The sequence below is a fragment of the Tauraco erythrolophus genome, chromosome 10 (genome assembly GCF_009769465.1).
Source record: "Tauraco erythrolophus isolate bTauEry1 chromosome 10, bTauEry1.pri, whole genome shotgun sequence".
Classification (NCBI taxonomy): domain Eukaryota; kingdom Metazoa; phylum Chordata; class Aves; order Musophagiformes; family Musophagidae; genus Tauraco; species Tauraco erythrolophus.
This window is the reverse complement of record NC_141474.1, coordinates 6,784,133-6,809,331: the sequence shown is the minus strand read 5'-3', so window position 1 is coordinate 6,809,331 and position 25,199 is coordinate 6,784,133. Positions and strand designations below refer to the sequence as shown.

At 50.5% G+C, this 25,199-nt stretch overlaps 1 protein-coding gene across 6 annotated transcripts in view; it reads right to left on the bottom strand.

Moving 5' to 3' along the window:
- PBX1 (PBX homeobox 1) overlaps positions 1-25,199 on the bottom strand; it is a 130,071-nt gene that overhangs the window by 6,200 nt on the left and 98,672 nt on the right. For 2 of the 6 annotated variants that reach the window (XM_086617203.1, XM_086617207.1), the window contains 6 exons: positions 18,448-18,692; positions 15,627-15,817; positions 14,543-14,678; positions 10,600-10,759; positions 2,605-2,717; positions 1,054-1,143 (listed from right to left, as the gene is read on the bottom strand). In XM_086617203.1, the coding sequence (XP_086473329.1) occupies positions 1,054-1,143; positions 2,605-2,717; positions 10,600-10,759; positions 14,543-14,678; positions 15,627-15,817; positions 18,448-18,692 (935 nt within the window). Of the gene's footprint in view, positions 1-1,053; positions 1,144-2,604; positions 2,718-5,334; positions 8,671-10,599; positions 10,760-14,542; positions 14,679-15,626; positions 15,818-18,447; positions 18,693-25,199 lie in introns of those variants that run through there. The other 4 variants (XM_086617205.1, XM_086617204.1, XM_086617209.1 and 1 more) reach the window with 4 other exon arrangements.

The following is a 25,199-nucleotide window of genomic DNA, read 5'->3' as shown; positions in this document are numbered from 1 at the left end:
AGGTGACAAAGAGCACAAGCCTTGGCCAGAAGGGTTATGGGTCTGGACGGTGCAGCGTGCCAGCGTGCTCAGCCATGGGACCATCGTCCCACTTGGAGGATCACCGCCTTCCTGCTCAGCCTGACACCACCCCACCTCAACATTCAGCCTCTGTGGCAGCCAGCCACGTCCAGGGCCAGCCGCCCCCTCCTCCGTGCCACCTCGGACACCACCACCACCACCACCACCCACTCGGCGCTCACAGCCTCCTTTTCCAGGCTGCCCTCTTCTCCCAGCTTGCTGTCACCGCTGCTGAGATGGCGGACGATTGATCTGAGAAATGAAGTTGGATTGCTGTCCCGAATCTACACTGGGTTCTCCTTGTGTGTGTCTGATCGATTTCCCCCTGTGCGACACAGCTTGTCGCTACGAATTTTCATGCTAGTCAGAACCCGCCAGCGCACCCAAGAACAAGGAGAAGATGCTCCGGAGACCGCCCTCCCCCTCACGTCCTCCCCCAGTCTGGTTGGGCGAGGTTTTCTTGGGTTGACGTCGGTTGGCTTTGTTTGTTTTTTATTCTCCTTTTATCTGCAACCGCTATCGCCGCCAACCCCATTGCCGCCGCGATTTCGGACGCCGGCCAGGGATGGGTTATTTTTAGATGGTCGCTCCCGGGATGGTGCCACGGGCCTCCGCGTGGAGCCACCTCTGGAGCGGGGCGTTTGCAGTGACATTCCCCACCGCGGCTACGCGAGGTGTCACCTGTTTAGCAGCTCCTCTCGGCCGAGTGCGTGTGGCCGCAGGTGCCAGGCGAACGCTGATCGGCTCTGACAGTCCTAGACGCCAGCTGCCTGCACGCAGCCTGCCCCGTCGCCACTTTTTTTGTGGGCGAAGCTCTGCCGTTGGCGTGACCGATACAGAAGCAATAAACTAGGTGACCGTAAAAGCAAAGACAAGTCCTACTAAGTGGCATTCTGAGCCCTATGGCTTTGAAATAATTGGTAGTGAGAGAACAAAAAATAAAATAAAAAAGCAACAAAAAACAAGAACCCGAGCCTATATTTTTTTTCTTACACTGATGCCCTGCGGACTATACATCTGACTTGCTGCGAGTCCGTCACTGTATCCTCCTGTCTGGCTGATAACATGGCGAAGGGTATCCACCTAAACAGACCAACGACAACAAAGACACAAATTAGAGTGAAGGAAAGGTCAGTGGGCAAAGCCGCTTGGGTTCATCTTTGCAAGATAAAACCAAACGGTAACAGCAATAATAATAACAAAGGTAGGTACTTAAAGAAGGGGAAAAGAGAACCGCAGCCGGTCTCACGGTGAGAGCTGAGCCAGAGGACTGCTCCTGCCTCCCTCGCCGCCCCCGACCTGCCCCGGCAGCCCCGTCACGCTCTCCTCGGTCCCAAGTCTTTCAACAGAAATTGTGGAGAGGGAGAATAGCGTGGCAAGCGTGGGGTGGGACCTCCTGGAGCACTCCGCTGCCATCAGCTCCACCATCGCGCTCAAGGACCCACATTCCTACTCCTACCTCCTTCCACCCTTCGGCCCCAAGCACTGGGAAGCTCACAGCAGTGGAAGGAAATCCTTGGAGTTGGCCAAGCGCCTTCATTTCAGGAGGGCCCAGACAGGGGACATACCTACCATGGCAAAGGCACTGGCAGCTCTCCTCCAGATGCCCCGTTCCTCTCCCTCCGCTTCCCCAGCCCAGCCCCAGCAGCGGCACGCGTGGCAAACACATCTCGTTGCCCATGGATGGCATGCTCGCTCTGCCTCCAGCACTGGAAGGGGAGCGACCTCGGCTTTACAGAGCTCTCCTTGCCCGATGCAGAAGTGTCAGAGTGGCTGTCGTCTCCCAACACAGTACGGAGCCTTAGATGCCAGAGAGGGGACTCATGGCACATCCAGACATTGGATGGGAGGTGGGAGATCTGAGTGACTTCCTGGCTATTTTTTTTCTTTTTGCCCAAAGCATGGGTTGATGTTTCAGTAATGCTGCTCAAAGCTCCCTTGCTCCGTCTTGCTGGTGTGAACATGGGCAGTGTGAGTGCCTGTGCTTCAGGGAGGTGGGGAGATGACGAGGGGTAGCTTTTAATTAAAAAAAAAAAATAGTCTAGCTGTGTATTTGAGCATTTCTCGCCTTTCAGCAGACACCTGGTTTGGCATCAAAAGAGTAAGTGGAAGCCTTGTAACATGAGACACCAGTCCAAACATCTGGCCCCTTCCCTTGGAATAAAGCAAGCAGAACCTGAACCTCAGCTGCTTTTGAGTCCGTGCCTGTTCTCCTGAACCTCCTCTCCTCCTAGTACGACTATCAAGCCAGAGCCAAATGCATTCACAAAGTGTGGGCAAGTCTCCTCAAGACCATGGTTGTTGGTTTGGTTGGGTGTTTGCTTTTGGTTTCTTTTGGATCAGGTTTTTTTGGTGGTTGTTGCTGTTGCTTTTTTTGGTTGGTTGGTTAGATTTTCAGTTTTGTTTGCCTTTTTTAAACGTCGGTTGGTTCATTTGTGCTGGTTGAGATTTGCTCTTTTCGGACGGGAGGGAGAAGTGCCAATACAATCAGAGGCTCCTCCAACACTAATGCATTCACTGGCAGTACATCGGATGGGTCCCTACCTGTGACTGCACGTTGGCTCCAACCTGGGCCCCTTGGTAAGAATCCCCATTGAGAGACTGCACGCTCATGAACAAATCTCCAGAGTTTGACATGTTAAAAGAACTGGAAGAACCTGGAAAGGAAAGAGTGAGGCACCTGAATCACAGAAAGGAAAAAGATCCACCCCATGACTCTCAGCCAAGAGGAAGGAACAACATGCAAAGCAACCACAAAAACAAAACACACAGTCAGGTTAGTAGTATGAAGAACAGAGCAAGCAAAAAAAAAAAAAATAAAAAAAGGATGCACTTTTGAGGTTATTCAAAGCCACATGTTGTTACAGCTCAATGCCAAGAACATTCTTCGACAGCTCCTCAGCTGGAGGAAGGATTCTTCATGCTCTGGACCGAGACAAACAAAACCCAGCCTGGAGGACTCAGACAGCCCTTCACCTTCATTTCGGGGCATCAAAATCCTTCAGGCAGCTTTGAAAATCTCAGTTGTTGGAGGTGTCCACCCATTAGACTGCACCGGAGAATAGAATTACCCAAACGAGCCTCGCTGGCGAGAGCGGAAGCCTTTTCAGCAAGGGTGAACCAGGCCCACGCTACTGCTGTTTCCGAGAAGCTCAGACCAGCATGGGTAAGCCCACATCCCACTGCTTTCTGCAGGGCGAGCACATCCAGACACCATCCAGTTCCATGGCCGGAGCCGCCGCTGAGCCACGGGGAGCTCTGCGAGGGAGCGGTGCGTGGGGTTTGCCTTCAGGACATAGGGAACCCATCACTGCTGGGAACCGCAGCGCACCAGGAGCGAAGGCTGGCAAAAACGTGAAGGCACCTGGGCTAGGCTCCCAGTACCCATCACGTTGGGCGGTGCCTTTCATCGTGATGGGCCATGAGAGAACGCAAGGGTGTCACGGCTCTCCTAGGCCAGCTGCCCCAGGAGAATGAGCTCTGTAAGCAAATTCCCCACCACATGCACCAGTCGTCACCGTTATGCTAAAAAAATGATAACGGTGAAGACAACTGGGTGGGATCAGGAGGTAAAAAAACACAAATGAAAAGAAAAAAAAATTCCATCTTTGCAGAAACAAGGTTTTCTGCTTCTAGCTTTCAGGTATCTGAGCACCTCCTCAACTACTGAATGGGAGAAACAAGTCCATCATGTAACTGGAAGGCGGGGGAAGACGGAAGTGGGTTAAAAATAAATAAAAAGGTTTTATGGGATTATTTCAGAACTTATCGTGCAGATCAGCGCGTTAAGTGTGAGACAGCTCAACGTGCAAGGGTTGGTTATATACATGACGTTAGCCTTGGAAAGGAGAGACTTCAGGGGCCCAGGTCAGCTACGCTTTCAGCTCCAACTCCAAATACACTCTTGTCATCTCCACTGCCACTTCCAACTTGGAAGACTGGCAACCACAGTCCTGGTGGAATTGCCCAACTATGGCTCATGCGTACACTCTGAGAAACGCCTGGTAATCCCTCTCCCTTTGCCGGAGAGGGAAGAAATACTCTGGACAGACCCCAGCTCTGCCCTGGAGGTGGACCAGGAACGCTCTTTTGAAGGAAGCCGCCTCCAAGAAAGGTCAGGGAGCAGGTGGGAGGTCTATGCTGAAGACTCCACGCTCACTAAACTCTCTGCTACTCTCTTTGCAACCAGCTCTTTTGTCAGATGCTAGCAATTCTCAGAATTGAAGGAAAGCAGAAACGTCGCTGCTAGATACAACGCCCAAGACAGTCAAGAGACTCATCTTGAGCACAGTGAGTCTTGGATCGGGACCCTCCCACTGGTGCCTAAAAAGAGCAGAGCCAGGAATAGCTCATTGTCTGAGCTTACTGTCAACCCTGCCCAACCTCTTCCAGGGAGCAATCCCACAGCGCTGCATCAAATAACCGGGACTAGTCAGAAGGCAGCTGTAACCATCACCTCCTCGGCTCAGCTGGCAAAGGGCTCCTGTCACTTCCCGACCTCTCAGGTTACTTGCTATTTTGAAGGCGAAAAACCTAGGGAAACGAGGTGGCAGACTGTGGACAGCCTACCCTGACGCTGCTCAACTGTCAGTGTAAAGATGGGCACTTTGCACGTACACAACGATGCTTCCAACTGGGTTTTCTGAGTGATGGCTTTGACCATCGGCATGAAAGCACAGGGCAGTGACGCGGCTTCATGCTCCTGCGGTGGCTGAGAACCAAACGGTTCTGCAGCTACCGCTCCCAATAAGCGGAGGATATCCCGCTGGTCTTTTAAGGTGAGTAGAAACCTTTTGAGATCACACAAATAATCACAGGCAGAGCCGGGAAGAGGACTCGGGAAACCCTGAGCACCTGGCGGGGCACCGCTATCGCAGAGCAACAATTCATCCCACCTTCCCCTACCAACAGAAAATTATAGAAATAATAACAAATAAAAATGCCATAAACTTAACCGGTATTTTATTGAAACTTAACACACCTGGCCGTAAAATTGAGACTGGGAGGGAGGAAATAAAACCAAACAAACAGCCACAAACTCTAGATCTGAAGAGCACCGGTGTCTTGGAAATCATGAGGAGCACTGGAGATGTCACTGACAAGACAGACACTGCTATTGGCGCGGGGTGTTTTCACAATATATGTGCATATCTAAACGGTGAATACGTCGCGCTGCTGATGTGGATGCAAAGATAAATATGCGCATACCAATGGCCCCGCACGTATGGATGCATTTGTATCAGAGGCGTAATTGCAGAGAGCCCTTTGTGCTGCTTCGGCATCCTGCTGTCTCCGTACTAGCCACGTACGGAAATTACGATGCCCCAAAGCCTGAGAGACGCGGCTAAGAAGGGCTGATGCATTGGGGTGAGAGAGGGGACGGGAACGTGAAGCGTCCTGGAAATTAAGGCTCTGGTATCGTCCATGGAGACAAGATCCGGGAATACAAGTCAAATCCTTCCATGAGAGAAGGCTTCATCATAAACCTAATTTGTCCCTCCGAAAGGCTCCATTGTAAACACATCGAAGGTTTTCAGTGGTCATAATTTGATCTGGGGCTCCTGAAGAACTATGGGGTAACGACCATCTTTTGAGCTTGTGAATCCAAGAGGAAAGGGCTCTTATCTTGGCATGGAAGTCCCTTGATGCTATCGTGTGCAGACCAAAAAAAACACCAGAAAAAACAACACTTTTCATGACTTGTAGCAGTGTGGAACAGTGGCTCATCTTCGGCACCCAGACATCTGATCAAACCTAAGACCTATCATCAACACTCTTTCTTGGTGTTGAGTTTCTATCAGGGCACCATCAGCTTCAGAAAGAGTGGTGGAAATGTTTAAGTAAGCTCTGGCACTCAGATCTTGCTGCTGGGTGAAAGCCTACGTCAAAACAACGCCCGCACAGAGATCTCTTCCAGCCCTAACATTTCTCATGAGCAAAACCCACTTCAAGTTTGCCTCCAATTAAAAAACCTTCACAAGCTTGACTGCTGGTATTTCTTGCATGATTTTTCCAGCCCTTCAGAGAGCTTCTCCTCCTGCTTCTGTAATGTTTTGACAGTTTCCACTTCCACCGCAAATTTTCTGGAACCTCTAACAAGTCCTTTTCTCTGAAGTATCCCACAATTCAAACGGCATCAAGAATAAACGAACATGGTAATGGTTTTCATTGGGGCTGAAATCAAGCCATCCTCATCTGCTGCCTCTTACCACCTACCACCAAAGAGATAGACCCATCACACTGAACCGCTGAAGTCAACTCTGGTCATGCATACAAGACTCCTAGTCGAAGTCAACGGCAATGACATATGTGCATTGAGAGCACAGAATTTAACCCCCTCCTAAGTTTTCCTTGTGTTTCTACCACGGCCACAGATGAGGGAAGAACTTGATGGACCACGTAGCTCCTCAGCTGGACAAAGCCACTGAGTTTGACAGCAGGTCTAAAAGCCTGGGCTGACCCAGCAGGACATTTGTTCTTTTTCACTTGCCAACCAACGCTCAAGACACTGAGACCATGGTCAGAACAGCCTCTCTGCTGAAGCAGGATCCTCTCCAGTGCTGCGCTCTGGACAAGTAATTACCACAAATGGAGGAAGGCAAAAAAGAGAAGTCACAGCAATCACGCCAGTGCCTGATGAAGTACATTTCTAGACAGTACGATCCCCTCCATCAGCAGCTTTGAAAGAAGATTTTGTACAAAACAAAAGGGTGAGCAAGAAAAAACAGCTCAGGATAATTTTGGCTGCTCTGCATGGAAGATTTCACTGGATGTCATCACCTGTGCGTGGCCCTTGAGGACTCCGGTTGGCAAAAGGGTCTGCCCACATAAAATAGCTTTCACTTGCCATGTGGTTTTAGTGCTGAGATTGTCCAGGCAATCAAACTGAGGATGGGGAGTTGTTAGCCCAAATGAGCCACACATCTCAGCTTATTTGAACATCTGGCTGATAAAGCCCAACTGTGTGTATTCCGGATGAAAAGGTGTTTGACATTCAGGCCTGGGTGACTGAGGATGGGGGACCCTGCTTTGAACGTGCCAGATGGCTAGACAGATGCAATCCTTGCCCTTGTCAATGTGTGGCCAATCTCTTTGACTGACTGTAGCCATTCACTGATCGCCGGTAACATAGGCATCAATGCAGAGAACAGATGGGCCTGCATAGCCACAGCAGAAATGAATTTAGCTCCTGTCCCAGGTCCCATCGCATACAGTTCCACCTCCTCTTCCAACATCATGGCCCTCCAGGGACTACATTGCTGGTCACTCCTTTCTCATGATCTGTCCTTCGCCTACTCTCTTTCTTTCCACATGCCCTACAATGTATTTAAACCAGAAGGTCCTAAGAATTCCCTGCAAATTTAGCCTTTGTTCAGGCTTCTTCCTCTCCAAAGTCTCAGCCAATGATCTGAAAACAGAAAAAAGTCCATGGTATAAAAGGAGAGGCATCATCCATCTTAGTACTTCACCTCTTCGTCCATTTCCATGTTCGTCCCAGGGCCATTCAGCACATCTGGATGGCTCAAGGCCCTTGACATCATCCTCCAAATCTTTCACAGACAGGTTATTTCAGAACTAGCGTGTGCAGGTGTGGTCCTTGCTGCTAGCACCTCCAGGACAACCCGAAGCAGGGGAGGTCACACAACTTCAGATGTCCTCAGGCCGTGCCTCTACTCCACAATGTGGCAATGCAGAGATGCTTCACTGAGCTGTTACATCCACGTGGCTCACCTGGGGAGATCTCAACCTGAGATGCCACTGTTGGAGATAAAATCCTGAGGCCCTTCTAGTTGTCTTCTCAGGAGAGGACAGCATGGACATTCAAACCCACTATCTCTGCAAGCTGACCCAGAGACTACCGCGGTGCTGACAGCGGCACTCCCTGCTGCTCTGCCACTGCTGCAGCGTACCGGGAGGGTGATGGGATCTGGGTCAGATTAGAAACACTTCGCTTCTACCAGAAGGATCTCCACGGCCCGTGAGCTTCCCTCACACTGATGTGCTGCTTTAGCATCGCCGCCGCGTTAGGCACGTGAAAAGAGGTCAATGTTTCTGGAGTGTAGACGAGTGAGCCAGAAAGAGGACCCAGGAGCTCAAGTCTTACACGTTAATAACACGACTGTTCGTCCTTCCTTGAAAGCGTAGTGTTACCCAGGGATTATCTCAGCTCTTTATTGCAGGATACTGGCCAATTTATCTTTGAAACAGCCGTGTTACTGCCTGTGGGGAAGGCGAAGAAGCAGCCTCACACCGCAGCACTATTTAACTGGGCAGGCACTGGGGAATTGCCTATTCCACTCCATGCAGGCCAGATCCAAACCTGTTTAAACAATTTGAAGCTCTTCCCTTGCTATTCCAGACCTTTGGATCTGACTCCAGTTGAAGAAAGAGGAAAAGAAAGAAAGCTGTGTCACTTTGGTCCAAGCTGATGTGGACTGCAGGACAGCATCACAGGCAGTAGGCATCTGCCTCAACATGTGCCATTCTGCTCTTTACCCTCCAGCCTTTGTTACAGGGGGGTGTCAATGTCAAGAGACCCCACCTGACCCGATATTTGGAGCAAGCTGTTTGGAAAGGATGACATTTTTAAAACTGCAGCTAAATCTTCAGCTGTTCAAACAATGGAAGGAAAAGAGAAAAAAAAAACATGAAACAAACCAAAAAGGAAAGAATCAAACGAAAACCCTGCAAACCATCTGTCCCTGCAAAACTCTGCTGCATCCACCTGAGTCCTCTGAGCCCCTCGGCCGAGCCCAAGCTGGCGGCACAGCTCGCTCACGGGCAGCCCTGGGCGAGCAGGAGGTGAGAGAGATGCCTCCCAGGAGAATTTCTGACCTGCAACCAAATGCTGCGACTTCTCTGCTCTAGGTAGCTCTGGGGCAGTCCCCTAGCAAGTGGTATATTCCCTGGAAATCAAGAGATTGGGTGTAGGGACTCGTCTCCACTGGCCAACTGAATAAGTCTTCTACCACTTGCTCTGTTCAAGCCGTCCACCTGAGGCCCTGCGAGGGAACAGAGCCATCAACCACCACTTGCCACATTAGCTCCTGGGTAACAGACTGCCTTTGTCCTCCTGCTGTGGGCTGGTTTGGGAGATCAGCAAGAGGCCCACACTGCTGGTTTCTCCTCTTGTTTGACCCCTGGCTCTGCTTTCCCCACCTTCCACCCAAATCCTCCAGATCTGGGGGTGCTTCTGGGGTGAGATTCCTCTCATGCCTGTCATGGGCAGGGATGCACTCGCTACAGAAGCACATCCTGATAGCAACCAGCATGGGGTACCACCGGTGGTCTATTTAACATCCACCTTCTGCTGCCCACCATCCCCTTTGCTCCCATATCGTTTCCTTCCTCTTAGTAGGAAGGAATAAATGATATATCTGATTATATCTGATATAACTGATAATATCTGACCACAGCAAGCATCATGCCCTGGTGAAAGGGTACCATGACCAGACACCGAGCTCAAAGGCACAAGAGTGACACATTCCCACTCTACCTCCCATCCCTAAAAAGAAAAGCAGCACACAGCTATTTGTATGGATGACGAAGTACATGGCACCCACGGAGATCACTTTTTTCCCTTCTTTTTAATCAAATCCTAATTTTCCATCACTCCTGGGAGGGGAGCACAACCAGCCAATGGCAGCCCAGGATGATTTCTGGGGAGGCCATCCTCATGGCAGGCACCACGCATGAGCTAAGCATCGTTCTCGAGCGGAGGAGTTGAAATCTGGGCAAAGCGCTCTGTGCCTTTGACCCTCAAAACAAACAAATGGAAATCACAGCAAATGGGCAGGAAAGGGAGAGAGGGAAGGGAACGACCCATGGATTTCCCTGGATCGCGCTGACACAAGGGGAAAAATCAAATTCACACTGAGCACACTCTTGCAGGTGATCCAGACACTGTCATGTAAGCAACCACAGGTAACCACGACAGAAGGAAAATCAAAGGATAAAAATCTACCCAAAACAACCCCCAAAATGGCATGAGTTAGGACATCCCAGAAACGTTGGGGTTTATCCATTAGGGCCACTCAGGCTTTCAGCCCCACGGAAACAGAATCATTATGCAAAGACTTTTTTTTTCTTTTTCTTTTTTTTTTTCTTCTCCCCCCAAAGTGCAAGCAATCCCAGTAATCTTTTTTCGGATCATTTTTCTTGTTTTGCATCTACCACCCATGCATATAACCCCCAACGCGGCACCGTCAGTTGCAAGGTCTGATCAGATTGCTTTTCCAACAGAAAACAGAACAGGGAAGGGGGAAGAGAAAAAAAAGAGAAAAGAAAAGAGAAAAGAAGAAAAAACCAATCAAACAAAAAAGGCACAGAAAATAAAGTACCCCCCCCAAACAACCCCAAAACCCAAACCCATCTCTTTTTTGCTTTTTTTGAAGACCACAAAAGTGAGCCAACCAAAACCAGAAAATAAAAACTTGAAATAATCAAGAGGAGAAAAAGAGAGAGAGATTAGAGGAAAGGGGGAAAACAAACAAAAAAACGAACACTAACGACCCAAAATAAATAAAAAAAAAAACTAACCAGCTGAATTGGGAGTTGAGGGTGAGTTAGCCTGGCTTCCATGGGCTGACACATTGGTAGCCGTGACAGCCGTTTTGGCAGCATAAATATTGGCTTCCTCTTGAAATTTACCTATGTTCTTCTTGTACCGGATTCTCTTATTTCCAAACCAGTTTGATACCTAGAGCGAGTTTAAGAGAAGACAAAGACGTTAATGTTTCGGCTCCGGAGAGCGCGGCTGGGTGAGGAAGGTGGATTAGTTCAGGTTAAGCAGTGCATATCCTTTTTTATCCCTTCCCGTTTCCCAGCCATGGAAGTCAGACCTTCTAACCACGCACGCCACACCAAGCCCAAGAAAGGTGGTGGGACCCTCCTGGGAGGGCCAGGTTTGTGTGGATGTGTCTGGTTCCTCTACGGGTGGGATGTCCACTAAGGGGATGCTCCATATGAACCACTAGACCCACCCCAGGAACATATCAGATGGGTCTAAAAAACCTGAGAAATGAAATGACCCTGAAATGGCACAATCTGAAAATGAGTATGTGTCATTTTGGAATTTCTTATTTGCCTCTTCCTCCGTGTCCCTTTGACATGGACAGATGTCCTGAATTCCAGACACCCCTTCTCCTCCCTTTGTAGAAGCCAGTGTGGCTTCCAGGGGAAACATCCAACGAAGTCAAGGCCAGGTTGGATGAGGCTTTCAGCAACCTGGTGTAGTGGAGGGTGTCTCTGCCCATGGCAGGGGGGTTGGAACTAGATGATCTCTGAGGTCCCTTCCAACACAAACTGTTCTATGAATTTACTTGGACCTGGCTGACACTCAAAATTGCCTTGATATCACTGAAGTTCTGGGTTTGATCCATCTGAGTGAAATCAGTGCGAAAGGCCAGAAGCAGATGCTCTTCATGCAGCTGAACTCGGCTTTGTATGGTTTTCCATGAGCTGCTAAATAAACCGGGAACTTCATGGGAAGGCTGGAGAGGCAGCATGGGGCTTGTTGTAAGACCTGACTTTGGTCCCAGGGCACAAGAGTGTCCTTTGGAAAGGGGAAGGAGATGTTTCCACTGTGTTTGTCCAGAGACCAGTAGAGCTCCATTGTGTCTAAGTGCCTAGAAATGTGCTGAATAAGGGCAGAGGATTTATTTAAAAAAAAAAAAAAGAGAAGGAGGCTGAACTTCCTTCCAAGTTATGGGGGTAGCTGAAAATGATAGGCCAGATCTGAAGGTGGATTGAAGCTGTGCAGCTCGTGCTCAGTCTGCAGCTCGTGCTCAGTCTGCAGCTCGACTGCTCATGCCAGTCCTGGTGAAAGCTATTTCCCTGTGCCTGCAGCAACACAATGCCTGGACCTCAGAAAGTCCCAAGGAGAGGTCCGAGCAGGTGATCCTCACACACTATCAGGGTGATGTCCTGGGATCAGTGGTATGAATGCCTGCAGGAAACCATGAAGTCTGTGAAATCAGGCTGTGGCCAGAACTGCTTCCCAGGGAAAACATCATGGTACCTCCTGAACCACCAAGAACTCAGCATTCCCAAAATCCTGCTTGGTACCCTGCTGATTGCAACATTCTTCACTTGTGGGCACTATGTCGCAGGAAACAATTTCAGAGAAGGCATGCGAAATATTCAGCCTAGAGTCTGGGAAGCAGCTCTCAGCTTCTTCTTTGACAACACTGAATGCAAAGAATTGGGGAAATGTCTTCCCACGTGCAGGTCTCTAAGCAGAAGACAACTTCCAGCCACTACTGACCTTGTTTGAGAAAGCTCCTACTGACATAGCTTGAGAAAGCTCATCAGGATGAAGAGGATGGGCTAATGCCAGAGGATGCTGTAACTCTCCCACAGGAGCTCCAACTCTCCTAGGATTGCTCGGAGTTGCAATCTTGAGCTAGCAGATCAATCTCTTTGGTGGGACTCCAAGGACATTTTCCCTTTGCTTACTGGTGAGGAAGTACACCAGTGCTCCCCTTTCCAAATGGACTGCCCGAGCACCAAGACACAGAGGCAATACTGGATGTTCATCCTGGGAAGCTCATGATTTTTCCCTCATCTTAGGTAAATTGACCCATACATGCTTTTATTCCTATGACGCTTTCTATCTGCAGTCCTCCCAGCGCATTCAGCAGCTTCTACACAGAAGCAGCTTCATCCACCAGTTCACCCGCTACTGAACTATCTGAACATATCCAATCCTGAGCTGCTGCAGAGCAGGAAAAAGAAAATATAACCTGCAGAGACTCCTGGGAAGCAAAAGGTAGCAACCCAAATCAGCACCCAACCCAGACCTGGGAGTGAATATTTCGATGGCACCAGGAGCAGGTACTGTTTGTGAGGAGCTCCATTCCACTCCTTGGTCCAGCTTTCTCATTAATGAGAACGTGTTCCTTTGTGATCTTCCCATCTGGCCATCTCTCCACAACAGCTATTCTGGCTTCAAACGTTGGAGTTGGTGGGTGAACTCCTCTGGGCATCACAGGGAAGGAAGTCAGAATAAATGGCCACCATAATCCACCTTCATCTTAAACCTTGTGAAGCAAAGAATCTGCCTACCTTAGTCAGCCTTTGAGTTCAGGTGAACTCTGCTGATGACTTGCACAGATTAATGCTGTCCCACGCTCCCACTTAACCTCAGCAAAAAGAGAGACTTGGATCTGGGTTTGTTTCTGTCTTCTTTGGATGAAGAAGGAAGGGAGGTCCTGGAGACAGGCGCAATGCAGCCTTGATACAGCACGGCCAAAAAATATCCTAAGTGCAGCATTTCTCCTGGGCATTTTCTCTTTGCAAGAGAGAAGTTGTAAGTGTGAACAGATGAATTAAAAGTGAGAAGGGAAGCACCAGGACAGCTGTAGTTCTACTTAAGCCAATATGTGCTGTCTCTCATAGGTAACTCTGTGCAGAATCAACGGTTGGGTCTTCCGACCCAGAGGATGCCATCGAAGTCACTCAGCAGGCATTCAACATGGTGACGACACCTACCCTTGGATGCTGTTGCTCCTGCTGAAGGCAGACATGCTCTCACAAGGACACCAGATGCTACTACTGTCTTCAGTTTACTCGAGCGACGAACAGGCATGTGCCTGGGGCTGGGAAGCGGCCCAAGACGGGGAACGTGATGGGAGCCTAGAGGGAGTGCTAAGCTCACACGAGGATGAGACTAGCATAGGCCACACAGATTGGCTTTCAGTCACACAGCTTGCTCCAAAAAGAGAGGAAATAAAGAAGGGCAGGCCTGAACAATGTACGGTTGAACACTTTGAGGACTGACTGCACTCCTCAAAAATCCCAGCAGCTTCCAGGTCAAAGCTACAGACTCCAGGAACTATGTGTCTGCCTTGAGTGTATGGAAATAATTCAATTTGGCTTTATTGACCACCTTTCTTTGAGGGATAAGCAAGTCAGGGAGATGTCATGTTCTGCAGAACAAGAGTAATGACAGAGAGAAATGACCCTGAGAAAGCCCACCCTCCTTGAGCACAAACTATAACCATTAGCCTGTCTGACCCAAACCCTCCCCACCAGAGCCTTGTCCATTCTACCTTATCGAGCAAAATCTGCACAACTCTTCCTAATGCCTTCAAATCCCTTGGCTTGCAGAATGGACTTGCAGCTCAAACAAGCTCTTCTTGCAAGCCAGCTCAGCACTAATTCCTTGAGGAGAAGACTTTGCCTCTGTGGGTCACATCACATCACTTCTGTGCTGTTAACGCCCTGGCCGCACACAGAGCCATCGCTCCATGAAGTCGTCTTCCCTTCTAAATCTTCTCCCAAACTCTCCGTTTCCACCCACGGCTTCAATCTCCAAGTCTGCTCTCCCATCCACTCACACTAACTTGCGCTAAACTCATTTAGTAATTAAATGCTCAACGCTGCGACACGACTGACTTGACTGAGGGCTGGAGAGCCCCCCACCACGCTAAGGTCTCCCGTTAGCAGCAGTCGTCTTCGCTGCGTTTCTGGGCTCTCTCACCTGTGAGACTGTGATGCCGCATTTCTTGGCTAGCTCTTCTTTGGCTTCCTCACTGGGGTAAGGGTTGCTGAGATGGGAATAGAAATACTCATTCAGGATTTCCGTAGCCTGCTTGTTGAAGTTTCGTCTCTTCCGCCTTAGCATGAAGAAAGAAGGAAAAACAGAAGGAAAAAGAAAGGGAATCAGTGCCAGGGGTCCAGAAATAGGAATACAATTTTAGATACTCTGCCTTTCCTCACTTCCCTCCCTCCTTCCCCTGCTCCGGGGAGCATGAGGTGCAACAGACTCATGGCCAGGAAGCTTCTCATCTGCACCTTGCTGGTGACTCCTCTCTCAGCACCTTCCAAAACAAGTTAAGTCCTCTCAAATTATCATGGCACCGTCCAGCTCACAGAAGAGTCCTAAAACTGGCACCCAGCTCCTCCACCTGGAAAGGTGACTCCTGACACCTGCTGCCCTGGCCAAAGACATCACGGCTACTCTTTGCAAAGCTCTGTGCTGAGAAAGCGGCGATGGAGATATCCTTGGGGAAGTTTGTTCCATTTACAGCTGGGCACTCGTGGTCTGTGACCTCTTCCCTCGTATCCCCAGTGCAGCCGCCTCTCCTCCCCATCCCAAGTCACAGCCTGTGCGTAACCAGTGTGGGGAGTGAAATACGTGTACAGGACCCAGAAAATCTGGGACAACGGAAACAGAAGGAAAAGGATAGGAACCTAGAGAGGTCAGGACAGGTGGGAGGATTAGCTTTCATCCTCAACTGAAGTGCACATTTTCACCACAAAGGTTTTCTGGAAAATGCCCCAGAATTTCCTTCTGCCAGAGCAAAGCCAGCAACGCACAGCTCTTAAGGGACAGCTGGGAGCCTCCCTGAGACAGGCTAGATGTCTTGAATTGCTGTCCTCTCCCCTGCTGAGCCACAGACAACTAAAGGGTAAGGAAGGTACACAGCCTCAGCGCCTCAAGACAAGGAGATACTGCCTGTCAGATGGACCTGGATTCACTCCAGAACCTCAAAACACCTCTCCCAGGTCTGAATAATACTGCACAGTGGGTGAGGAGAGAGGTCTGGGGGAGGTGAACTCACCGCGCGTCCAGAAATCGGGAGCGCAAGATCATGACGGCTTCACACGTGCTTTGCTTCAACTGCATCTGGATGGAGCTGAACTTGCGGTGGATGATGCTCACCATCCGCTCTATCTCCTTCGGCGAGATAGGCCGGGTCCGGCTCTGCTCACGCAGCAGGTTCATCACGTGGGTGGTGAATTCGTTGCATGCCTGGGATGGCAAGAAAAGCAAAAGAAACCCCAGGATCGGAAGGTCATTCGATGGTGTCTGGGATATACAGAGGCAGCACTGCTAAGGAAGGAGACCCAAGTGGAGGCCCCAATGGCTGGAGCTTTTTAGGGCAGAGCCAGAGCAAGGGGGTGCTTGCTCTCGGGGGAGAGATAAATTTCGCTCGTCTGCCAAGCAGTGGGCACAAGAGACTCCCAACAAACAACGTTGAGAACAGCAGGAGCCAATTTCATTGCTCTCAGGAATCACGGATGGAGCTGGGCCAGGTGAAGCCCCAGGACTCATGTAAAGCATGAAGAAGTCCCAGACGCTGTTTTTCTGGATGAGACTGGAGGAGCTATAGATGTACCTGAGGAGGACCATGAACCTTTTGACCCGTTGTCCCTCCTCCCGCTGCCCTGGCTGGAGCCCCTTGTGCTCCACAGCAGCAGCTCCCAGACAGACACAGCCCTGCTCTGTGCTCTTGGCACGTCAGGCAAGAAGTAAATACCGACAACAATTAAAGCCTGAGCGAGGCAGGAGCCCTGACACGTCAGGGCAGCCAGGTAATAATCCCAATTAGTTTGCTGCTGGCATAGCACTGTCTGGCTGCTCCTGCTGTCCTCACGCCGTGCTGCGAGGATGGGGCAGTGAGAGAAGTCGAGGGGACAAGGGAGGGATTTTGAGGCTGGTTGCAGGCCACTTCATTGCCCTCTCCCCCATCCCCGCTAGCACCTCATGGGCATGACAGGATCCTCCGATTCCCAGAACCAAGCCCCAAAAACCAGGTTGAGAGCAGCACTTGGAGACTGATGGCTCAAGAAGTCTTTGGTGCTCCCAGGACATGGACAACTGCTCCGGGGACAGTGTCTCCAGTTGCCACCCCATGATGGGGAAAATGGGGCTAGAAGGGGAATGAAAAACTGATTTTATAAACTGGTGACACAGGCTTGACTTACTATCTGCCTGTCTCTTACTATCTCTCTTACTGCCCCTCTACTCCACTCTTGTGAGACCCCACTTGCAGTACTGTGTTCAGCTCTGGGGTCCCCATCATCAGGTTGTGGGAAGGAAAGATGTGGTGGCCCACCTCTCCCCATGGGGCTGGGGTAAAGGCTCCTCTCACCCAAGTGTCCCTTTGGGGAACAAAAATGATGCAGAAATAAAACCAGAAAAGCAAACAAACAAAACCCCCATCCAAGGGGAGGAAGGAGCAGAAGGTCTTTCCCTGAAGTCTGTTCCTGGCTGTGCCCTTGGAGAAGAGTCCTTGCTGCCTCTGCCCTTCATGGGTCTCTCCTTGGATTTGGGTGGCAGAGGACATGGGGTCTCTCTCTGTCTCTTCAGCCTGGGGGCTGAAAGACGAGCCCTGATATGCTCTCCACTCCCACCCACGTGAGAGGGCTGAGGCCCCCTCATCCCGCACCACCTCATGTCTGTGCCTCAAGGGAGGGACAGCAATGGCTGAGGACAGCCATCGAAGGTCATCCTTCCAACCTGCCCCTTGTTCACTCACTGCGCCCTGCCACCCCCTCCTCCTCCGTCAAAATGCCTTTCATGGCGTGACCACGCTCTGCGTCTCCAACACCAGAGCCCTGTCTGGCCACCCTGTCTCCAGCTCCAACCCAAGGGCATCCATCTAAGGTAGCTTCACACCACCCCCAGCTGTAGGTCTGAAGATGCTGTCCAGCAGCCTCAGCTTGGTCAACGTGGCACCTGAAGGGGTGATATGTCCCTCCAGCCCCACCACACAACCAGTTAGTTGGGTAAAATGGGGAACTGGGCTGGCTCGCCCATATAGACCCCAGCACTGGCGGCTGCTCACCGCCCCGTCACATCGGCAGAGACGGCGTTAAACCAGAGACCTGAAACCCCGCTTGGCCCCAGGCCACGGAGCCCGTCCCGCACCCAGAAAGGAGGGATGGTTTCATGTTCCTACTCCATAAACCACAACCTCGGGATAGAAACCACTCAGCAGCAGGGCGAAGGGAGGTCTGCGAAACATCTGGAAGCTTTTGAAAGAAACCGGTTTTGAGCGTCGGCCTGCAAAGCTTTTCACGCAATTGTCAGTGTTACCAATAGCTGCATTCGTGACCCAAATAGTTTTTCTTTTTCTTGTGTTTTAATCATTTTCCTCAAGAAAAAAGCCGCCACTTTTTTTTTTTTTCTGGAAAAAACATTTTTTAAGCAGAAAAAATATTCAAGGAAGATTTTGATTCAAGCCTTGCTTGGAAAACTGCTTGTACCAAGGCCAGTACCTGCAAGAGCGCTGCCCCATCACAGGGCCAAGTTTTGGCAAGATATCAGGGGAGGAGTGAAAAGCCAAAATGAAAGGGGCAACCCATGCTGAGCCTATTCTTGTGGCACATCCCAGCGCACAAACCCAACCCTCCCAACCCTAAAACCACACGTTTTTCACTCCAGTACCAAGCAAGAGTTTGCATTTGCCCACACACTCCTAACAATAGATGTCAGTAGCGATCCAGGCTGCACACATCCACGCCGTGGGGCTGGCACCAGACAGATGGATGGACAGACATATGGCAGCTCTGCCAGCTGCTCCGGCTCCTATTCCCACCATTCCACAACCACCACCCCTGGGCAGCCCTGCTTTCCGCCGCGAAGGAGCCTGTTACCTGCTCGTACTTCTCCAGCTCCGTGTGGTAGATCTGCCGGATCTGGGAGAGTTTGGCTCTGTAGTCGGAATGCTCCACCGAATTGTCGGAGCCGGCTCCTCCTGATGCAGCGGCGGCGGCAGCAGCAGCGGCTGAGCCGCCTCCTTTTTCGGGGCCCGCTACCCCCTCGGCCAGGAGCATGTTGTCTAACCGCATCAGCTGGGGGTCCGTGGGCTCCTCTTCCTGCGCTCCCCGGATGCTCAGCACTGCAGGAGACACAAAGGGCAGAGGAAAACCTGAGTTGTGCCTGCAGCTTCACTCAGAGAAGGGGATGCTCATCCCAAAGGGGATGCTCATCCCAAAAGGGGATGCTCATCCCAAAAGGGGATGCTCATCTCAAACAGGGATGCTCATCCAAAAAGGAGATGCTCATCCAAAAGAGAATGCTCATCCCAGGTTGGACCAGTGGGGCTCAGTCCCCATCAAGGAGGCTTTTCTTCCTTTCCCAAGGGTATCCCACCAGGCATTCTGCATCCTCGTGCTCCCAGTGCTCGTCATCAAGCACAGCTCCTCGGCTCTCCAGCCCAGTAACGGGGTCATTCCAGCTCCCCGCTCGCCTCCCTGCCTCTTCCCTTCCTTCCCGCAGGGAAGAAGTAGGGCAGAACCAGCAGAACACAGAGGTAACCCAGAAAGCCACGCTTCACGTTCAGATACACAGCGAAACTGCCAGCAACATCAACCCAAAAAATCGGTAAATGTACCCGTTCTCACTGCCAAGGATCATATCCCCACCCAAGTGTGGGATGCGAAGTCGGGAGTCTCTAGCCCAGACCTCAGCTCGCCCAGGGGTCCTCTCATGTCATCTAACATGTTTACGGTCTGATCCTGCACCATTTGCAGCCATCAACCCCACACAGCAGAGGAAGACCCACAGAGCCCAGGGCTGACCGTGCCTCAGTTTCCCCATCTTTAAATACAGATGGAGAGGGCTTCCAAGACCATGTTTTTAGCCATGCAGTGGAAAAACAAGCAAAAAAAGTACGAAATAAATTTTATTCTTTGGAAAACATACTTTTTTTTTTTTTAGGATCTAGTTGTGGGTTAAAAATCAAAAAAGCAAACAAAAAAGGCATTTCCTAAGGGAATCAAATTGCATTTCCCCATCTCGTCTGGCGCAGGAGCTCAAAGCACTTTGTAAACACACACACGCACCCAAACACATATTCGTGCACATCCAGAGCTGCTAATTTTGCATGGATTTTAATAAAGCCGAGCCTGCTTACACCTGAGATGAATTTGACCCCCTGAATGTGCAGCACAAACAAACCCAAGTGATTTTCCTTGTCTTTTTTTTTTTTTTTTTAGAAAAAGTCTAAAACCAGTCGGCAGTACGAGGTAAAACCAGAGCAGTTAAAAAACCCAGACAAACATCAAGTATGGTCTTCCTCACTCTGAAACAAGTTGAAGATATAGCTATTATCAGTACAAAATGGAAGAAAAAGACCCTGTTGAGAGGTCTGGCTAACACTAAAAAGAGCTTTTTTTCAACTCTACTGAAATCATTATTTTCCAGACTCTAGCATTTATTGGCATTTTTGTGATTAAAGCATCCACTGTCAATCGAGGTGGGAAGGTCAGGGGGAAAGAAAAGATGATAGAAAAAAGCTCATCAACAGTAAATTAGCCAATAAGATGAGCTAATAATAAATAATTCCATGCTAGGGAGGAATTTGCACGGAGGGATGGGGGCACGGTGCCAAATTTGGAGCCGGGTGCCAGTCGCCGAGCCTCGAGGAGGCAGGTCCGGCATCCCTCTCCACCGCAAGAGGCTTCCCACGGCACCGCCGGCACCCAGCCACACACTTCACCGATGAATAAATCCGAGCGGAGAGGTCAGACTTCATCAGGAAAATGGTTTGGGGTCTGCGGGCCATAAACTGCAACAAGAGGTAAAGGCAGCCAAAATCCTTAAAAAGAGGAGGGGAAAGCGGGGAGGTGACAGGCTACGGGCAAGAGACAAATTTACTATAAAAAAAAAGAGAATAAATTCCTATTCTTACAGACTAAAAAAAAAATCACTGAATTAAAGCACATCAAAGGCCCAAATACAAATGAAAAGCAACATAGGTTTAAAGAAATAAATAAATGGAAAAAACCCCAAACAAACAAATCAAAAGCAGAGTTGCCAAAACAGGTGCACCTGGATTTCAAAAGGGAAATATTTTTAGATTAAAAATCTCCGGAATCATTGACCTGACAGGTAGGCACGAGTGATTAATTAGTTTATGTTTAGTAGAGCTGCTTCCCGATGAAAAGTGCCATATAACCCCTGAGCTTTATTGCTGTGCAACACGTGCGGACCAGCACCCGCTGGGTGTGGGCATCCCGAGCATCCGATGGGCACATGTCCCTGCAGCAGAGACCCGAACCCAGCTGGGGACCACGCGGAGACAGCCTGGGCTCGGCTGCCCGCTTGGAATAAGGCTAGGGAGTAAATAAATGGAAAGGCCAACGTGTCTAAGCAGAACCGATGCTGCCTATTTATCCCTGGAAGGCTGCGCTCAGTCGAGGAGAAGACAAAATGATTATTTAAAAGCTCCTTTTTTATCTTCCCGGTGCTTGTCCCCAGCTCCAAGGCACCTGATGCCAGGATGCCTGGGGTGCCGGGCTCCCCGGCAGCTCCGACCCTCCAAAATGCTCCCCATGATGGATGCGGTCCCTGCTGCGCCGGCCAGGGGGGGCTCGGGGTGAGCTGGTACCGGCAGCACCCGACCTGCAGCGCCCAGGCGGACGATGGTGAAAGGTCCCCATTCTCCCCAGGGTGCTGGCTCTGCCACCAAATTAAAATAAAATAAATTAAGCAGAATGATCCTCAGCAGTCCGGCAGCAAGTCGGAACCGAGGGGCTGCGGGCATGCTCCTGCCCGTGCCCTGGTATCCTCAGGACCCGCCGTTTGCTGCTCCTGATTAAAGGTGGGGGGAATAGGAAGAATAAAGATAGCGACTGGCAGGCGGGGGGAGGAAAATTCCTGCAAGACTTTCTGTCCTTGGTCACTTTCCTGCTGGCTCGATGGTCCCCGGCGCTGTGGCAAATGCCACTAGAGGGTGCTCGGCCCTCGCCAAGGTCCCCCTGCCTCAAAATGCATTTTAAATATAAATATATATGGAGATATATATATATATATATGGATGTGTTTTAAAAGCAAAGCCAAGCCACACGCCTTGTCCCCACTGCGAAATGCTCCCTGGGTGACGGCGGAGGGGGATGGAGAAGCATGGTCACCCCATGGCTCGCGGCCGTGGCAGGGTCACCATCCGTCACCGACACCAGCAGTGGGAGCAGCTGGGGACCGCTGAGCCACCAGCCTGCGGTCCGGTCACGGGCACCACCAGGGTCACAGAGACCCGTTCCAGCAGCTGGGAAATGGCTCCCAGCTCACATGCTCACTCTGTTTGCCTCCGGAGTGAGGCATCCCAGCCACAGTCCGCAGAGGACACTGTCCGAGTCCTGGGCTGGCTCGGTGGCAGGACTGGTCTTGGAGAACCAGGCAAGGAAACAAAGCCGAAAATATCTCTCTGGCTCCTCACCTGCCCCATGATTCAGGCATGTGGGATGGAAACTGCATAGAGTCGCCAAAGCTTTCAGATGCTCCAAGGTGTTTCCCATTGACCTGGGCCTCTCCTGGGAGCACCTGCAGAGTAGCCAGCCCCACACTCATGAGACCCGGAGCCAGCACCCCACACGTGTCTGTGTCCCCACACCAAGGTACTTGTGGCCGGTGTCCCTGTGCATGGGGGCAGCCATGCAGCCAGGGTGAGGGGCATGGGGCAGGAAAAACAGCCCTTGCCAGACACAAGTGCTGGCATGTGCCTTCGACTGCACCTGGGGATGGTCTGGGGCTGTGAAGACATCTAAGAAATCCATAAAGATGGGGACCAGGCTCCTCCTGGTCCTCCATGCCACCATCCTCTCCCTTAATCCCTTCATTTTCCTGGAAGCGTTTTTCCAAAGGGATCTGAGGAGCCAGCACAGCGTGAAAGCCGAGCACACAGCCACCTCTCTTCTCCAAGGCCCCCCCAGAATGCTTCAGCTCTTTGCTCTCCATCCCTTCCAAACCCTCCAGATCAAGAGATGTGCAGGCAACACAAGTAGAACATCATTACGAAGGAAATCAAACATGATGGGAGTGATGGCAGCAGCTTAGCAGGAGACTGTGGCTCAGCAGTGACAGCACAAAAGGATGCTTAGACCTCCAAGCTCTACCTGTCTTCTAGAAAGGACAATTTATCCTATTGTGGTCAGTGTCCTTAAGCTGAGGAGATGCAGACTCCCAGCTGGGCTGTATCCACTCACAAGGGGATGTAGGCTGTGGAAGTACAGCACTCCCCACCGTTTCTCATCCTCGGGTCTCCCCTTGGGTGTCCCCACCGCATGTGTGCGTGCTCATCCCAGTTAGGTGCCGGCCAGGACTTCTCGTGTGGAAGCCGAAGAACAAGCAGAAGACACTGGACAAGCTAGGACAAGGTGGAGCAGTGAGAATAGCCTCTCTAGGGATGCGGTTGGGATATTTTGGAAGAAGACACAGTGAACGACACAAAGTCAATCCAGGTTGTGATGATGAAAGAAGAGGTTCCTAGAGCTGGCGTGGCCACTTGCGAAGGCTTTGCTGCATGGGATCAGCATTCCTTGACTCTCCACCAATTTCGGTGGTCAATGCAGAAATCTGCATCCCCTCCAACTGCACAAGCCGGCAGCTCCTCCATAGCTCCGTTTGCTGACACCACCAGCCAAGGGCTGGTCCCAGTGGCTGGGCATTCAAACAAACCCACACGAAAAAGCAAGCTGCTGTGTGGTTTTGATGAGTACCGGAGGAGCGCTGCCCGCCCGAGCTGGGCTGCTTCTGGACGGGTTTTCTCGTGGGTGTTTCTGCCCCTTCCCAACTTGCTGAATTGCCTTTCCGGGGGGACATTTTAAAGGAGAAGGAGATTTCAAGTAAATGATTGCAACTTATCGAAAATAATGTGCTACTTAGCATCGGAGACAAGCATCCTGGCAGGCAGAAATGGGAAGCAGCGCCGGAGCAGATGGGAGTAATTAGGTTGTGATTTTCAGAAGGGTTTTCTTTCCTGCCTCCACTGTGCCCAAGATGTACTGGGGGGGGAACAACCCACCCGACTCAGAGTTTCAAGAGAGGCAGATGATTCCTCTGCTGGGCTGTGAGCTGGTCTTCGGTGTGACTTTCCCGTGGGGAAAGCAGAGATGCCTGGTGTAGCAATACCTCCTTCCCCACCAAGGCACTCAGCCACCGCCAACACACGGACATCTCACCTGCGCATCAGACGAACAAGGTCTTTCCTGCCCAAATCCTTTCGTGGACCAGTGGGTGCCCTGCCATAGGGACAATGAAGGCACGGCAGCTCCTCCTTAGGAACCCCAAAAGTCCTGCACAGACCCACGTGGCGCACAGCTGGGCTTTGAAACCCTCTTCCAATCTTCTGCGATTTAACCACCATTCGTCATTTTCACTTGGGCTCGTGGAGCCCCGGCGTCAGGAGTCACACGAGCTCACCGCTTTTCTTTAAACATATGTTTTTACACCTCCAGGTCTAAACCAACAGCCAGCAAGCAGAAGGACAGCCGCGATGCCACCAAATGCCCCTGCTAACAGAACCGGTAACTAATCATCTTATTTTAAGCCGACCTCAATATTCCCTGGAGCCTGAGTCTACATTTGTGAACGCTGAAGATGAGCAGCACTGAACCTGGTACAAAAATATTCCCATCTGCCTCATATTTGAGGACAGTTACGCATTAAGAGGCGTGCGGTTGGCTGGCTGCATCCTTGTACCCATGCGCAAAGTCACCACTGAGTCAGGAGAGTCAGGGTTTGCTTCCTTGGCTGATCCATGATGGCATAGGCTTGAGCTGCTCTTCCCAAACTTTCTTTGGGCAGAAAAGCCCCCAGACCTCATGTACCTACCTAAAATCATGTTGGGTTTTTTACCTATGCAAGTGTATTTGCAGCCTACTTTCTTCTGCAAGAGCAAACTGCAGACACAAAAGGAAGATCTAGCATCTTGGATCTTCTCTTTAAACACAAAGTCACCTTCAAGACCCTACGCTCAGAAGGAGTAAATAATTATCCTCATGGAGCTTTGTGGAGGATACTAAAGCACCTCCGGCTGGGTCTTCACACTGCCAGTTCAAGAGCCCACGTGAGAGACAGCAACGTAAACGTCTTCTTGGCAAAGCACATGGTGTCCACCTTAAATGTGTATGAACGATCTCAGCCACCAAGGTGAGACACTCCACCGTTAAGTAATCACAGGGAGTTTTAAACATGGGTTGGATATTTTCACCATGTTTACATAAAGCCACTGAGAAAATCAACATCAAAACACAAATACCTATTTCCAACATAAACGGAAGCTGGACTTTCCAAATACACTGACACACGCCCTTCCAGGAAGCGGGAATTAAAAGAAGTTGAATTATTTTTCTCTTGCAATTGACATCAAAGTTCCCTTCCTTGCTCCAACCTTTCCAAAACTTACAAATGGATGAACAGATTTTTTGCTCAGATTTTCCAAAACAAGCTGCCGTGAGATGAGGCATGGAAAATTTCAGCTGGCAAAATGGCTTTTTGTGCGTCGACTTACTTATTTATTTCTCAGAAAAAGAAGGAACATTGTGAAACCAATGGGCTCTTTCTGTCACCAATTTTCACAGTCTAAAGCCATAAACCAAACTAAAAATCCTAGGAAATAAATAAA